Here is a 17,477-nt window from a genome sequence, read left to right as displayed (position 1 = left end):
GGGCTTGATGGGGGACCTGAGAGGCTGTGCCTCCCTCCAAGTGCTGGGGGACCCGAGTCTAAGTTCCCTGTCTGGCAGGGGTTGACCAAGGTGGAACTGGCTGGGTCTGGATCTAGCCCATTTGGGGGGGAGGGTTTGGGTCTCACCCAGCTTTGAGGTGCATGTGAGGACTTGACTCTGGGTCCTGTGGTGAGCCCCAGACTCTGACAGGAGGAAAGTTTTCATATACATTTTACAAATTTTCTTTCATCTCTGACACTTCTATTATAGAGAAAGGGGAAATAGCAATATTAAATTATTTCCTCTAATCCCCTTTTAAAGTGCATGAATTTCATGCACCGGGCCACTAGTTCTATATAATAAAAACCTAATAGGCTAAGTGTCTGGTTTTCCGGTCATTTGTTCAGCCAATCAAAGCATAATATGCTAATGATATGCTAAGGCTGCTCAACTGCTCACTACGACGTGCACTGAACACCAGGGACCAGACAGTTAACCTGTTGACCAGTCACTATGATGTGCCCTGACCACCAGGGGGAAGAGGCTTCAACCAGTGAGTTAGCTTGCCACTGGGGTCCAGCTGATCGGGACTGAGCGAGATGGGCCGGACACGCCCTGGAGCCCTTCTGCTGTTCCTCCCCGGCCCCGATTGTGCACTGGTGGGGTCCCTCAGCCTGGCCTGTACCCTCTCGTAATCCGGGATCCCTCAGAGGCTGTCGAAGAGCTGATTTTGGCCCGGTCCCTCAGGCCAGGCCGAGGGACCCCACAGTGCACAAATTCGTGCACCAGGCCTCTAGTTTTAGTTGTAAAAGTGATCTATACTTAAAGAATTTGGAAAAGGTGTAATTTCTTAGTTTATTTTACTATCTTTGCCTTTATGCTCAGTTCTTGAACAAGAGAAAAGATGATGGGCCATATCCAAGTTAATGGTTGTTTAGGCATAATGTCCAGTACTAATTGCAACGTCATTGAGATGTTTGAGCCATGGGATCAAGATCATGGGAGTAAATGAGGCGTAGAAAAGTGCAGGAGTATGAGATTAGGTAGAGATTGGGAAATTAAAGAGCAAAGGTGGACCGATAGTAACATGGTCAGATGAAGATTATGATAGAAGGGAGTTGAAGATCAAAAGCTAATATACTTCTAAATAGAGACAGAGAGAGTCCAGGCATAATCGTGTTGTTATGTACTTAAAACCGAGTGAAGAAACAGGAGAGTTGACAGATTAGGAATTGAGAGGCTAGGGTGGGGAAGAATCAGTGGAGCTCAAGGTGGCAGGAAATGAGAGGCAGACTGTGAGCCAATGGCAGAGATGGTGGGGAAAGGTGGGGAAGATTTCAGAAATAACTGGGAGATTGAGAAAAAGGATAACCTGATTTCCTGAGAAAAGAATAGGACAGATTCACGAGAGATTCAGGGATGTGATCTGTAGAATTTAGTAACTGAAATTGATAGGCTTGGAAGGTAAGGGGAATTGTCAGACTTCTCAGTGGGTGGATAATGGTATTACTTCTCAAGCTAGGGAATGTGGGAGGAGGGGGCAGAAATCCACCTTTGGATATGTTAAAGGGTGTTATATGGGACAGTCACATTGAGATTTCCAGTACGCAGTGGGGTATGTAGATCTGTTCTTAGAAGTGTGGTCCCAGATGGAGATTCAAGTTGGAAGCCTTTGGAGTATCTTGGAAATTGAAGCTATGGAATTATCTAGTGAGATTGTGTAGTTTGGGAAGAGAGGAGAAGGAAAGAGACCCTAGGGAAGTTCGTATTTAAGGGACTTGTAGATGAAGAAGTTGTGAAAGAAATTGAGGAATACTAAGACAGGAAATCAGTAGATAAGGGAAGAAGAAAATGGTTTGTCTTGTTTAGGTGTGTAACTATAAGCAGGCCCTTTAAATACGTTTTGTTTTGTTTGTTTTTTTCATTTTTTTATTAAGGTATTTCATGTGTCCATATCGTCCACATGGCCCCCCACACCTCATTCCCATACATGCCCTCACCCCCAATGTCTTGTGTCCATTAGTTATATTTATATGCATGCGTACAGGTCCTTTGGTTGATCTCTTACTTCCCTCCCCCCTCCCCAGCCTTCCCCCTGTAATTTGACAGACTGTTTGATGCTTCTGTTTAAATACTTTTGATTCAGTTGCTTCATCCTCAGAATGAGAGATGTAAGAGTATACCAAGTTTGTTAGGATTCTAAGGAATACACAGTTGTGGGTTATGTTGTTCTTAATGAGGATCAGTGAGTTTTTTAAGGACATGTATAATCTTAGCTAGATGCTGAAAAAGATAAATTATCCATGTGGTTTGCACTAACATAGGATATATTCATTCATAAAAAGAAATTTCTCCTGGTATTTTTAAAGATAATTAGTAAAATATTCCCTACTTACTCAGGTTACAGCATGATTTTATATTACAGTTGACATTCCATTATTTACTAGTTTTACTACTTAAAATTTCAGTTATCTGCTCTTGGCATTGCTTAATAAGCATGTGTATTAAGGCAGTTCTCACTGTCTTAAGCTCCTTGTTTGACAATTTTCTATTGGTAGCAACTTCATGAGATCACAATAATAAACTCCACAAGACACACTTAAATTTTAATATTGCCAATATCTGGTACCCATCTATTGGAGGAATGGTTAATTCTGGGCACACATGGCATGCATGAAGAAATTAAAACTTGTTTTATAACCTTATCTGTTGAGGTTTTCAGGAAGGCATGATTTAAAGATCAGAGTGGGTATTTATACTATATGGGGGAGAAAATATTTTCTCAATATATAAGATGAGCTTGAGACATACTGTATTAACAAAAAGGCCAATCTTCTGGAATATTTAATTCTAAGACAGTGGTTTGTTTGTTTCTAATTTTTTAAAAAATATACATTTATTTTCTTTAGGTGGCAAGAAAAGAAGTATTGCTTTTAGGCGCCAGCGAATGCAAATTGACCAACCAGTCCCTCCCTCTGAAGTCAGTTCCTATCCAGTTCCTCAGCCAGATGACCCTTACATTGCAGACCTCCTACAAGTGGCTGATAACAGGTGCATTAAATAATTTCTTGTTGACTTTAGTTAATTGACCCCTTAACTGTAAATTTTTTGACTGGGGGGCTTTTGTCTCATTAACTACTGTATCTCTAGTGCCTAGCCGAGAGCTTTGTAGAAGCACTCAGTAAATACTTTATGAATGTATTCTGAATATACCATTTTTAAATTTGTTTTGTAACTTTGATTTCAGATAGATCATATGCCTGCTGTTTCTGCCCATATTTGCTTTAAAACTGTTTAGTGCCATTTAGAATCTTATTTCAGTAAAGTTGCTTTGACATTTGGTTTCATCAATCAAAGTTCTCTTTTATAGGACTGTTACTCCAGATTTATGTCAAATGCTGATGGACACGGATAGATTTGCAATTGGCTTTGAAATTCTTCCTTCAAAATTCTTGCTTCCTGATTCTTTAGTTCTATATGTTTGCATTTGCTTAAATTGTAATCAGATACACATTTCGTTTCAACTAAGCTTTCTAGGAAAGGCACAATGTAAGTGTTCTAGAGATGTAAAAATGAGTAAGAAGGGGGTTGCTGCTTTTGAGAAGCTTACAATCTTGCAGTGAAGATGAGACAAGAGAATACACAAAATGCTATTAAGAAAATTATGGGGCCGAAGCCAGTTTGGCTCAATGGATAGAGCGTCGGCTTGGTGACTGAAGGGTCCCGGGTTCGATTCTGGTCAAGGGCATGTACCTTGGTTGCGGGCATATCCCCAGTGGGGGGTGTGCAAGAGGCAGCTGATCGATGACTCTGTCATCGATGTTTCTAACTATCTCTCTCTCTTCCTCTCTGTACAAAATCAATAAAATATATTTAAAAAAAAATTATGGGGCCCGGCTGGTGTGTCTCAGTGACTGAGCATTGACTTACAAACCAGGAGGTCACACACATGCCTGGGTTGTGGGCTCGGTCCCCAGTGGGGGTATGCAAGAGGCAGCCGATTGATGATTCTCTCTCATCATTGTTTCTTCCCCTCTCCTCTCATCCTTCTTTCTGAAATCAATAAAAACTTTTTTTTTTTTTTTTTAAAGAAAATTGTGAGGGATTCAAAGGAGCAAGAGAACACTAGTGACAGCTTCTATGGTCATAGCTGGAGAAACATTAAAATAGGAATATACCAATAGAAATAGTGCAGATAACTTTTATTTATTATTATTATTATTATTTTAGCCTTATCTGAATTATATGTTTATTGATTTTAAAGAGGGATGAAGGGGGAGAGAAAGACAGAGACATATCAATATGAGAGAGAAACATCAATACATCAATTGGTTGCCTTCTGTACGTGCTCTGGCCAGGGATTGATCTGCAACCTAGGTATGTGCCCTGACTGGGAAACGAACCCACAACCTTATGGTGTATGGGATGCACTCCAATTAACTGACACCTTGCCAGGGCTAGCGCAGATTACTTTTAATTTTGTGGATTATGCAGAGACTATGGGGCAGTTTTCCCACTTTATTAATATCCTATCTCATAAAAGAGTAATATGCAAATTGACCATACCTCCGCTACACCCACCAGCCATGCCCACCAGCCAATCAGAGTGAGTATGCAAATAAACCCAACAAAGATGGCTGCAGCCACAGAGAGCAGGAGGGAGGCTTGGGTTTCCCCAGCAACAGAAGCTTTCCGTGTGCCCTTGCCTGCCTAGGCCTCTACTCAGTGCTACAAAGTTTCAATTATAGAAGGAAGCCAAGCTTCTTGTCCACCCTAGCTGCCTCTGGCCTCCACTCAAGGAGGTGCTGGGAAAAAAAAAAAAGGAGGCGCTGTGAGCTTCGGTCTCTGTGGGGTGATCAGGCCAGGATGGGACAGCAGTTGTGAGTGGTCAGGCTGGTGGGGGGGCGGGGCCGTTTGGGGGTAAGCAGACCATCAGTGGGGGTCAGTTGGATGTGATTAGAATAGCGGGGAGGCAGTTTGGAATGAGCAGGCAAGCAGGGGAGCAGTTAGAGGTGAGCAGGCCAGTGTAGAGGGATGGTGAGGGTGAGCAGGCCAGTAGGGGGGGGCATTTGGGGATGATCAGGCTGGTGGGGAGGCATTTGGGAGCAAGCAGGCTGGTGGCAGGGGCAGTTGGGGGCGAGCAGGCTGGCAGGCAGGCAGGTGAGCAGCTGGAGCCAGCAGTCCCAGATCATGAGAAGGATGTCCAACTGCCGGTTTAGGCCCGATCCCTGTAAACTAGCAGTAAGACATCCTTTGAGGGATCCCCGATTAGAGAGGGTGCAGGCTGGACTGAGGAACATCCTCCTCCCTCCGTGCACGAATTTTGTGCACCGGGCCACTAGTATCAATATAACAACCTAGAAAGGTAACTATGGTTATCTTAGCTCAGTTATTTTCACACAGCGTTATGTATCTGTATTTATACAACTAGAGGCCCATGCACAAAATTCGTGCATGGGGGCTGGGGGGGGGGGTGGTTTCCCTCAGCCCAACTTGCACCCTCTCCAATCTAGGACCTTCGAGGGATGTCCAACTGCCTGTTTAGTCTAAATGGGCAGTTGGATATCCCTCTCACAATCCAGGACTGCTGGTTCCCAATTGCTCACTTGCCTGCCTTCCTGACTGCCCCTAATCGCTTCTGCCTGCCAACCTGATCACCCTAACCACTCCACTGCCAGCCTGATTGATGTCTAACTGCTCCCTTGCCAACCTTTTTGCCCCCAACTTCCCTCCTTTGCCATCCTGGTCACCCCTAACTGCCCTCCCCTGCAGGGTTGATTGCCTCCAACTGCCTTCCCTTGCGGGCTTGGTCCCTCCCAACTGCCCTCCCCTGCTGGCCATCTTGTGTCCACATGGGGGCAGGATCTTTGACCACATAGGGGCAGCTGTCTTGATCTTGTGTGTTGGAGTGATGGTCAATCTGCATATTACTATTTTATTAGATAAGATAGAGGCCTGGTGCACAGGTGGGGACCAGCTGGTTTGTCCTGAAGGGTGTCCCGGATTAGGGTGAGGTTCCCTTGGGGCATGGGGTGGCCTGGGTGAGGGGCCTGTGGTGGTTTGCAGGTCAGCCATGCCCCCTGGTGACCCAAGTGGAGGCCCTGGTATCTGGGATATATTTATCTTCTACAATTGAAACTTTGTAGTCTTGAGTGGAGGCCTGGGCCCACCAGAGTGTGTGGAAAGCTTGGCTTCCTCTGTTGCCTGGGAAACCCAAACCTCTCTTCTGGTAGCCATCTTGGTTGGGTTTATTTGCATACTTGCTCTGATTGGCTGGTGGGCATGGCTTGTGGGTATAGCAGAGTGATGGTTAATTTGCATATAATTCTTTTATTAGGTAGGATTATCTGATCTTAATTGTAAAATATTTTGTGTGCTTATATTACAGTTATAATCTAGGGCTTCTTAAACAATACATTAGTATTATTTAAGGAGGGTTTTTTTTAAGCTACATATATATCATTTTCTGACTTTACCTTTGTCTTTATCATTTTTCTTCTCTATTAAGCCACCATAGGTGGCATTAGTCTCTTGATTATCTTGTTTTAATTTGCACATGCAAATTGTGTTTGCATTCAGTCATTTGTGCATATTTTGAGTGCAGTTGGATATGTACTCTTCTCCTAAGCCTAGATGAGTAGAAAATGTGGTTCCAATAATAGCAGGGATGAGCTGTGTCCAGCCTTACTCACTCCACTCCATGGAAACTCTTTCTTAAAGCAGACCTGGTTTCAGGCTTTATCTTTCCAGTAGGAATGTAGTTGTGTTATTTATATATTAACTAGAGGCCTGGTGCATGAAATTCGTGCACTGGAGGTGGGGGGGGAGGGTCTCTCAGCCTGGCTTGCGCCCTCTCGCAGTCGGGTAGCCCCACAATCGATCACCCCAAAGATGTAGGCCCTGCCCACCCAGCTGGGGCTCTGTGAAGAATCACCCTGCCCCAGCCTGCCCATCGGTGGCCTGGGCTTTCCTCTTTGGGACGATTGTGGAGCCCCTAAGTTGGTTGCCCCGCCAGCCAGTGGCCTGGGCCTCCCTCTGCTGGGCGATCCTGGAGCATTGATGGGGCCCCCTGACCAATCACTTTGCACCACGTTGGCCGGCCTGGTGCCAATGGGTGTCATAGCATGGTCGTCAGGAAGGTCGTGCCTCCATTTGGAAGGTGGTTCTGCTATTTGGCCATCAATTTGCATATTACGCTTTAATTTTTATAGATGCTTGAAAAGGCTGGATATAGTACAAATACATTTGGGCAATTGTAGAATTCAGGTGATTTGGACAAATCTTGATTCTGTTAGAATTAATAGGTTCCAGAAAAAGAGTGGCTTTTTTATTTTATTTTTTTGTAATTACTTAGGAAATTATAGTATATATCAATATTTTCCTTCTCTCTAGGATTATAGGACAGTTTATTAAATACAGGATCAGTTAGGATCAGAAAACCTGTTTAAGGCCCTTATTTCACTTAATATTATGAATTCTTGACTTTATTCTCAATTTCCTGAACCTAAGCATTAGCAACAGCATCTCAAAGAGTTGTCCTAAGGAGCAAAATGCAATAGTAGGTCTTTTATTGCATAATATATCTGAATTTAAAATTATTTACCACTCAGTTCTTTTTCTTTCTTTTTTTAATATATATTTTATTGATTTTTTTAGAGAGGAAAGGAGAGGGATAGAGAGTTATAAACATCAATAAGAGAGAAACATCGATCAGCTACCTCCTGCAAACCCTCTCCTGGGGATGTGCCCACAACCAAGGTACATGCCCTTGACCAGAATGGAACCCAGGACCCTTCTGTCTGCAGGCCAACGCTCTTATCCATTGAGCCAAACTGATTAGGGCTACCACTCAGTTCTTTATCATTCTTATAAAATTAACTCTGAAAGATGATATACTCCATTTATGCATGGCACAACACTTCATAATTCATTGAGAAACAAAAAAAGAGTTTATTAAAGAATGTGTCTAGTTCCATTTCTTGTTATTTTGTATTAGCAAAAGTATATTAGCATTGGTTATAAATGTGTTTCAGAATTCAAGAACTTCAAGAGGAAGTCCATCAGTTACAAGAAAAATTAGCCTTGTTGGAAAGTGGACTGAGAGATTACAACAAGCAGGTAGGATGTTTGTTTGTTTGTATAGTAGGGATTGAGAGCATATACTTTTATTATAAATATATCTGGGTTGTATTTGATATTATACTGAATTTTTATATGGTTTTTATATTTTTCATCAACTTGTTAATAGAGTTAATAGCAAGAGTGGATTAGATGGTTTTAGAGCAATTCTGGTCCATTTCACTTCATTATGCATTTAGGTGAGTAGTAGTTTTTTGTTTTGTTACTTTGTTTTTCTTTTAGATGAATCATCAACTTCCCCAAATATAATTTTATGACCATGTTACTATTTTCATCTCAGGAGATAGTTTATGAAGTATGCTATGCATTTTAATGATCTTATAATTTGTTTTTTTACTCTAAACATACAGATTTTGTCATTTTGAATATGTCTCCTTGAAAGTTATTCTTCTATTACCATATATTTTGTATTTTCTACAAGTAATGTATTTCAAAATAGTTTTCTAAAGAAGTGGGGGAATTAATATGGAGTTAGATCACCACCATACAACTTTTGTTCTTTCATACTTCTTGGTGTCTTGACAAAATTCTGATTTAGGTAATTACAGATTTTCTTCCTTAATACGCTTACTGAAGTTTAAATTGGGTAATAATTTTTTATTTTCTGCATTTTTTTGGAGTGATGTGATCTGTACATGCAAATATAGAAGTAACTTGTGTTGTTATAACTCTTACTTTCATGAAGTACTTTGAAGATTATTTGGATTAAAATTGAGTTTAAAGAAAAAGGATTATATTAATGTCAGATAAAAAAACTTACTTTATGGAGAGATGTTGAAAACACCAAATATGCACATGAGTTGGCTATTACTGGTATTTTTCGACCTATAATCACATTTTCATTATATTTTTTCAAAGTACTTTATGAACATAAACCCACCAGTCTTCATCATCTCTGTGAGATGCCTGAGGTATTTGGAGAAAATAACCTAACCATGCTGATGGAAACCACCAAGTCATTGTGGTTATCAATCTTAGCTTGCCTTATTATTATTATTTTGCTTGAGTTTTGTTTTTCTCAGCATATATCCTAATTTTTGCTGTTCTCTCAAACTCTTTCCACAACCTATAATCCTCCTCACTATATAACCTTATTTCAACTTCCTATATCTATTTGTAATTTTAAAATTAGCAGTATTCATACTCAGGCTTGCAAGCCTTCATGCATAGAATAATGTTCTTCCAGTTTAAGGTTTAGTCTTTCTCCCTCTGTTTTGGTCCCATTTCCTTTCTTTTCCTTAAGACCTTGCTTTAACTGATTAAACTTAATTTAATTAATTTTTTAATTTTTAACTTAATTTTTTCTTTACCAAACACTTACCTGACCATTTTATAGTTACCGTATTAATTTTTTAATCGTCTTAACAGTCATATGAGAAGGTGCTATAATAATCATCACTACCATCCCTTAAAAAAATCTTGTAACTACTCTCCATCTTGCTAATGCCTTATTCTTCTCCTTCATGCATGCTTCTTTAAAGCATCTTACTCTTCTATGTCCACTTCTTTATTTCCTGCTTATTCCTTAACCTATTGCAGTCTGGCTTCTGCCCCACCGCATACATTGGTCTAGTTAATGACACCAGTGACATTAATTGCTAGATCCAAAAAGACACTTTTACTCTTAATTTCTTGACCCACTCTGTAGTATTTGCATTATTGATAATTTCTCGTTGAAACTCTTGTATGACTTCATTTTGTTTTTTAACCTCTTACAATTTTTTCTTTGCTTTTTTTCCTCTGCCCATTCCCTGAAATATTACTGTTTTCCAGGATTCTGACTTTGACCCCTTCTCCTGTTCCTCTCCTGTGTGTTTTCTCAGGTGGTTTCATGTTGATTTAAAATATTGTCTGTATGTTGATGCCCCCAAATTCTTTCAGGCTTGAACCTGTCTTCTGAGCTCCAAACCCATATACCCAACTTAACACTGTGCATTTCCAGTTGGATAAAGGCTCTTCATACTCATATGCCTAGTCCAGAACTTATCATTTGCCTCAAATCTCTTTTTCTTCCTGTTTCCTGCTTTGGTTGGTAGCCTCGCCACCTGCCCAAGTCAACATTCTGTATTCTTTTTTTTTTTTTTTTTTAATATATTTTATTGATTTTTTACAGAGAGAAAGGGAGAGAGAGAGAGAGAGCTAGAAACATCGATGAGAGAGAGACATCGACCAGCTGCCTCCTGCACACCCCCTACCGGGGAATGTGCCCACAACCAACGTACATGCCCTTGACCGGAATCGAACCTGAGACTTTTCGGTCCGCAGACCGACGCCCTATCCACTGAGCCAGACCGGTTTCGGCCTGTAGTCTTTTTAGATCCTGTTCTCTTCCTTCTAGTCACCAAGTTTTATCAGTTCTCCTGCCTAAGCCCTCTTTAAACTTACTTGTTCTGCTCTACCCTGTTCCACTTTTTTATTTTAGGCCTTAATCATCTCTCATCCATTCTTATAGTAGGTTTCCCTGCCTCTGGCTTTATTCTTATCAAATCCATCCTTTAGTCCAGAATAATCTTTCTCCTAGGCTAAGTATTCAATATTTATCATAATTAGTTTCTGCCTATTTCTTTGCACTCATCTCCAATCATTAGTTTTCTTGTATATTACAGTCCAGTCATACAGAGCCATTTCTACTCCCTCCAACATGCCATGTTGTTTTATATTTCTGTGTCACTGCCTTGAACATATCCTCCTCCTCCTCTTCACAGCATCATTTATTATTACCATTTGAGTGTATTTATTTAATAAGACCTGCACGAATTTCTATAGGTATGTGCATATCAGAAAGAATAAATAAATTTATTCCCTTAACTACTTTGGTGCCATATACCTATTTCCTTTATTCTATCATTAAACAGCAAATTCCACAGCAATTATTGGTTCACATTGTTAATGTTCCTTGTAAAGCTGTGTTTCTGAAAATCAGGGACCATGTTTTATTTATCTTTGTATATCTAGAACTGTGCTCAATAATGGGTGAATAGAATGCTTAGTTTTTAATTTTTTTTTTTAAACCAAAGCTTGAAAGTGTGTGGGTTTTCTAAATTCTTGCATGTAAGTGTGAATTCATAATTAATAGTGATCTTTTTTTTATTATACATTTGTTTTTTAAATGATAGATAATTAATTAAATTCACACAAAGTTTCTATCCTTTTCAATACCAGTTTCAGTAGCAATTCATTTTTATTTGTGTTTTATATTGTTTAGTCTGCATTTATTCCACCAGGCACTGAAGTAGTTCAGACACAGTTTCAATGCTCAACAATTTCCTTTTATATAAACACTGCCTAATTTTGGAGAAGAGTAAACACCAAAAACTCAATTAGGCAGAATCTATTCATAGAAATAGTTACGAAAGCTATGTTGACAATTCTTATGTTGACATTATCTGTGTTTATTTTTGCTCTACATATATGTATTTCATAGCTCATAAAGAGTGGGAACATATATGTTATTCTCTTTTACACACTGTTCAACATAAGAAAAATGGAAATATAGCCAAATGTTTATTCGATGTTAATCATTTTAGTTCAAAACAAGATTTTTAAAAATGATGTCATGACTTTATGTCTTCAGATTGAATTAAGAGAACGAGAGATAGAACGACTGTCCATTGCATTGGATGGTGGCCGCTCCTCTGATATCCTCTCTCTGGAGTCTAAAAATAAAACCAACGAAAAGATTATTGCCCATTTAAATATTCAGGTAATGACTTTTATCATTATTTTACTGAGTATAAAAACTCTTGTTTATAATGGTCCACAGGTTTGTAAAAGTGACAGTATAGTTCACTGAAGTATTATTTATAGTGGGAAATTTTTGATAAGAGCCAGAGTATTCAGATATAGGGGGCAGCTATTGAAAAATCTTATTTGTAATGAATATTTAATGAGGCAGGAATATATATACATCATAATGTTAAGTATTTAAAAGAAGAGAATAAACTAGATATAATGTGATCTTTAATTTGCTTTTAAAAAATGTATATATGAACTCAGAGAGGGAAAACATTTGAAGAAAAGAAACCAAAATATACTAACAGTTTATCTTTGTGTGATGGGATAGTCTTCTTTATGATACTCTTTGTTTTAAAAAATAAGTACCAAAATTAAACTTGGGTTTTTAACTGCCTATGTAATGGATTCACTGTCATGCATTTGACCTGAAAGTGAAAGAACAAGTACATAAAGCATGACACATGACCTTTAGAAATTTAGACATATCAGTGCTGCCCGGGATGAACCAGAATAGAATAAGGCAGTACACATATTTTATGAGCCATGTATGTAACATAAAATTTTCTAGTAGCCAGATTAAAGAAGTAAAAAGAAACAGGTGAGATTGATTTTAATAATGTATTAATCTCAATGTATCTAAAATATTTTTTCAATCTCTAATTCATGTTGTAAAATATATTTGAGATTTTGTACATTCTTTTTATATTTTTGTGCTGTCTTTGAAATCTTGTGTATATTTTATATTCATAGCACATCTCAGTTTGTACTAGCTACATTAAAAGTGCCCAGTAGCCACATGTGGATGCTGGTGGCCACTACATTGGATAGCACATATAAAGTAATATTATCATCTTAGTGATATTTTCATCATAGTTTTAGAACTAGATGTTGGAAAATGGTCACACAAATTTTTTACTTGTCCTTTTCTTCCATGCTGAAAAATCTAAAGCCAATTTTAAGTCAGATATTATAAGTTTTGCAAATCAAAACAAAATGTTTGTGAATATAAAATAGTTGTGGTTTTAAATTTTGTATTTTAAAAATATAGTATTTCTGGAAATATAATTTTGAAAGTTTAGTATTTAGGATAATTTTTCATTTTGTATTTCTTACAAATTACAAATTCAATGTAGGTTGACTTTCTTCAGCAAGCTAATAAAGACCTGGAGAAGCATATACAAGACCTTATGGAAACCAAGGAAACAGTGACTACTGAAGTTGTTAATTTAAGTAACAAAAATGAAAAACTTTGCCAAGAATTAACTGAAATAGACCAGTTAGCACAGCAGTTGGAAAGACATAAAGAAGAAGTGCTTGAGACTGCGGATAAAGAACTGGGAGAAGCAAAGGTATTTCTATACTGTGGGAGTGTTTATTAATTCTCTTAGAATATATGAGCTTATGCCCTCTTGATATCTGATTCAGTTCTTTTGGTTGGTTTGTTTTGTAATTCATGTTTTTCTAAAGTGTTTATACTTTCTAAAAGCTTGCATTTGTTCTAGTTGTTTGTATTTTTGAAGCACACCTGTATCTAAGATAGTTCTCTAGACTCCTATTTTTCTTCAAGATTTCTATCTGTCCTTTTATTTCTCCATTGTGAGTGAACATTAGAAGTTTGTCATCTTTGTCATTTTGTGCTTATAAACCCTTTAAAGGTTTAAAAAAAACCACACTTTTTAAAAAAATATATATTTTATTGATTTTATACAGAAAGGAAGGGAGAGAGATAGAGAGTTAGAAACATCGATGAGAGAGAGTCATCAATCAACTGCCTCTCGCACACCCCCTACTGGGGATATGCCCGCAACCAAGATACATGCCCTTGACCGGAATCGAACCCGGGACCCTTCAGTCCCCAAGCCGACACTCTATCCATTGAGCCAAACCAGTCCCGGCAAAAAAAAAAAAAACACACTATTTTTGTCCTTGCACATTTTTAATTTGGTAGGTAGTATTTTTCATCTTTAAATTTAAATAGCTGCAAAGGATGTAAATTCACCTGTTGTAACTATTGATCTCTTAAAATAAAACTATCACGTCATTCTTTTAAAGTAGCTGATAAAATCCAAATAAACCTTTCTTGAAATCCTCACAGAATTTTATCCTGTGCTTGAATATCTCTTTATGAATTAACTATTCCAGTTAATTCTTGGCAAAGTTTTTCATTTTTGTTACTTAAATTAACAACTTCAGTAGTCACTGTTTCCTTGGTTTCCATAAGGTCTTGTATATGCTTCTCTATCAAAAGTCTCTGTAATAAAAAAATATATACGGGTAATGTGAAATAATTTATTTTTTAAAATGTCCTGTAACTATACAGTTCACAGTGTTAACATTTTCCTCTGAATGGTGTTATCATTCCACTTACTAGTAATCAGTAGTTCAGTGTGACAGATGGCACAAATTTTGATAATACTTATTAAATATTAAGTAAACCTACTAAAATTTTTTTGGAAATACATCTCTTAATAAGATATAATGGGAGAAAATAGTGCCTAAGGTTTTGGCCAGCCCCAACCAGTGGTGAAAGACTGAAAGCTTTTTCTCTTAAGATCAGAAAAAAGGTAAGGATGCCCATTTTTAAAAAATATATATTTTATTGATTTTTTTTACAGAGAGGAAGGGAGAGGGAGAGTTAGAAACAACAATGAGAGAGAAACATCGATCAGCTGCCTCCTAAACACCCCTCACTGAGGATGTGCCCGTAACCAAGATATATGCCCTGACCGGAACTGAACCTGGAACCTTTCAGTCCGTAGGCCGACGCTCTATCCACTGAGCCAAACCGGTTTTGGCAAGGATGCCCATTCTTCCACTTCTGTGCAACATAGTACTGGAAATTGTAGCCAGAGCACTTAGGCAAGAAAAAGAAATAAAAGGCATTACATGGGAAAGAAAGAAGTAAAATGTTTCCAGATGACATAATCATATATTTCAAAAACCCTAATGATTTCACACACACAAACAAAAAATCAGAGAATAAACAAATCCAGCAAAATTGCAGGGTACAAAAGCAGCACACAAAAATCAAGTGAGTTTCGATACACGAATAATTAAAATTCAAAAAGGGAAATGAATAATCCCAATTACAATAGCATAAAAAAAGAATAAAATACTTAGAAATAATCTTAATCAACAAAGTGAAAGACATGTACACTAAAAACTATAAAATATTGTTGAAAGGTATTAAAACAGTTACAGTACCAAGGTTTCAGGTTGGTGGTAGCAGGTGGGGAGAAAGCAAATAGGATAGGAATATCAGGAAATGAGAATCCCCTAAGTTGAATTCTAAAAACCAGGATTCAAGGAAAGCCCTACAAATATATAGGTGAAAAAAGATTTTCAAGTGACTATCTTGTTTTAGCTGTTACAAATAGGTCTCTGTATTCAAGATGCCAAGAAATTAAAGAAAAGCCTGAACTATGCCTCCTCTTCATTGAAATTGAGGCTGAGGGCTAAAGCCTCAGGCCACATTGGTGAAAGGGAGCATCAACTACTTAAAAAAATGGCCTAATTGTAATGTGACTTAATGCTAAGTAGTCTTGATTTTTAAGTATTTACCTAATAGGCTTTTTATTCCTAGAAAGAGATTAAAAGAAATATTTCTGAAATGCGTAATCTTGAAGAAACAGTGGCAAAACTTCAGCTGGTAAGTACTTGTTATATTAAATTGTCAGAATTTTTGATAAGATTTTTATGCTTTATTTTACATATATTTTAACTTAGATATGATTTACACGTTGTACTATTCACTGTTTTAAGTATATATTTTAGTGGTTTTAGTATAGTCACTAAGTAATGCAGATATCATTACTGTCTAATAACAGGGCATTTTCCTCTATTCAGCCCTTGAAACTAATAATCTACTTTTCTGTTTCTATAGATTTGCCTATCCTGGACAGTTTATATAAATGGTACCATATAATATGTGGCCTTTGTGCCTGGCTTCTTTTATTTAGCACAGTGTTTTCAAGATTCATGCTTATAGCATGCATCCAGTGCTTCCTTTTTATGGTTGAGTAATATTCCACTTGTATGGATATATTTAATTTGATTTATATTTTATAATTCCTTTCATATGTGGTAGTTGGCAAATTAAATTCAAATAGTGAAATCTGTTAGAAATTTTATATTCATTTCAATATTTCTTTACTTGTCAGTTTATAAATAATAAAACTAGAAATTGATAATTACTTGATAACATTGTTGGCTTTTTTTTTTTTTAATCATTATTGTTGAGAGTATTACAGTCGTCTCCCTTTTCTCCCCCACTGTCCCGTGTCGTCCCCCGCCCCTGTTCCTGCCCTGTCCCAGGCCTTTACCACCCTATTGTCTGTGTCCATAGGTAATGCATACATGTATATAAGTCCTTTTTTTTATTATTATTATTATTTTTTTTAAATTTAATAAATCTTTTTTTAAAAATTTATTTATTTATTTATTTATTTTTTATTTTAATATATTTTATTGATTTTTTTTTTGCCCCCCTCCCTCCCTCCTGTACATATCCTCCCTCCCCAGAGTTCCATGTCCATTGGTTGTACCTATATGGATGTACACAAGTCCTTCGGTTGATCTATTATCTCCCCCAGATCTTCCTCCCCTCCCCACTGTAATTCGACAGTCTGCCTGTTGTTTTACTGTCTCTATATCTGTCTCTTGGTTTATCAATTTATAATGATCTTTATCATCCACAAATGAGTGAGGTCATGTGGTGTTTCTCTTTCACTGATTGGCTTATTTCACTCAGCATGATGTTCTCCAATTCCATCCAGGTTGCTGCAAATGATGCGAATTCCTTTTTTATGGCAGCATAGTATTCCATTGTGTAGATGTACCATAGTTTTTGGATCCAATCATCTGCTGACGGGCACCTAGGCTGTTTCCAAATTCTGGCTATTGTAGATTGTGCTGCTATGAACATAGGGGTGCATATATCCTTTCTGATTGGTGTTTCTAGTTTCTTAGGATATATTCCTAGAAGTGGGATTACTGGGTCAAATGGGAGTTCCATTTTCAGTTTTTTGAGGAAACTCCACACTGTTCTCCACAGTGGTTGCACCAGTCTGCATTCCCACCAGCAGTGCACGAGGGTTCCTTTTTCTCCACAACCTCGCCAACACTTGTCGTTTGTTGATTTGTTGATGTTGGCCATTCTGACAGGTGTGAGATGGTACCGCATTGTTGTTTTGATTTGCACCTCTCGGACAATTAGTGACTTTGAGCATGTTTTCATGTGCCTTTTGGCCTTCCCTCTGTCTTCTTTTGAAAATATTCTATTTAGGTCCATTGCCCATTTTTTAATTGGATCATTCATCTTCCTTTTATTTAGTTGTATAAGCTGTCTGTAAATGTTGGAGATTAAACCTTTATCAGTGGTATTATTTGCAAATATATTCTCCCACACCGTAGGCTTTCTTGTTGTTTTGTTGATGGTTTCTTTTGCCGTAAAAAAGCTTTTTATTTTGATGTAGTCCCATTTGTTTATTTTCTCTTTAGCTTCCATTGCTCTAGGGGCAGTATCAGTGAAGAAGTTCTTTTGGCATACGTCTGAGATTTTGCTGCCTGCAGATGCTTCTAGTATTTTTATGGTTTTCCGTCTG

At 37.8% G+C, this 17,477-nt stretch overlaps 1 protein-coding gene across 3 annotated transcripts in view; it reads left to right on the top strand.

Moving 5' to 3' along the window:
- Positions 1–17,477, top strand: part of CEP135 (centrosomal protein 135) — an 82,541-nt gene that overhangs the window by 10,708 nt on the left and 54,356 nt on the right. For 2 of the 3 annotated variants that reach the window (XM_084899174.1, XM_084899175.1), the window contains exons 5-9: positions 2,910–3,051; positions 8,034–8,118; positions 11,714–11,842; positions 13,008–13,223; positions 15,458–15,523. In XM_084899174.1, the coding sequence (XP_084755300.1) occupies positions 2,910–3,051; positions 8,034–8,118; positions 11,714–11,842; positions 13,008–13,223; positions 15,458–15,523 (638 nt within the window). The remainder of the gene's footprint in view (positions 1–2,909; positions 3,052–8,033; positions 8,119–11,713; positions 11,843–13,007; positions 13,224–15,457; positions 15,524–17,477) is intronic. The other variant, XM_084899176.1, reaches the window with a different exon arrangement.

The sequence above is a fragment of the Pipistrellus hanaki genome (assembly GCF_964339955.1).
Source record: "Pipistrellus hanaki genome assembly, chromosome: 1".
Classification (NCBI taxonomy): domain Eukaryota; kingdom Metazoa; phylum Chordata; class Mammalia; order Chiroptera; family Vespertilionidae; genus Pipistrellus; species Pipistrellus hanaki.
The sequence above is the reverse complement of the archived record's forward strand: the minus strand, read 5'-3'. Positions and strand labels throughout refer to the sequence as shown.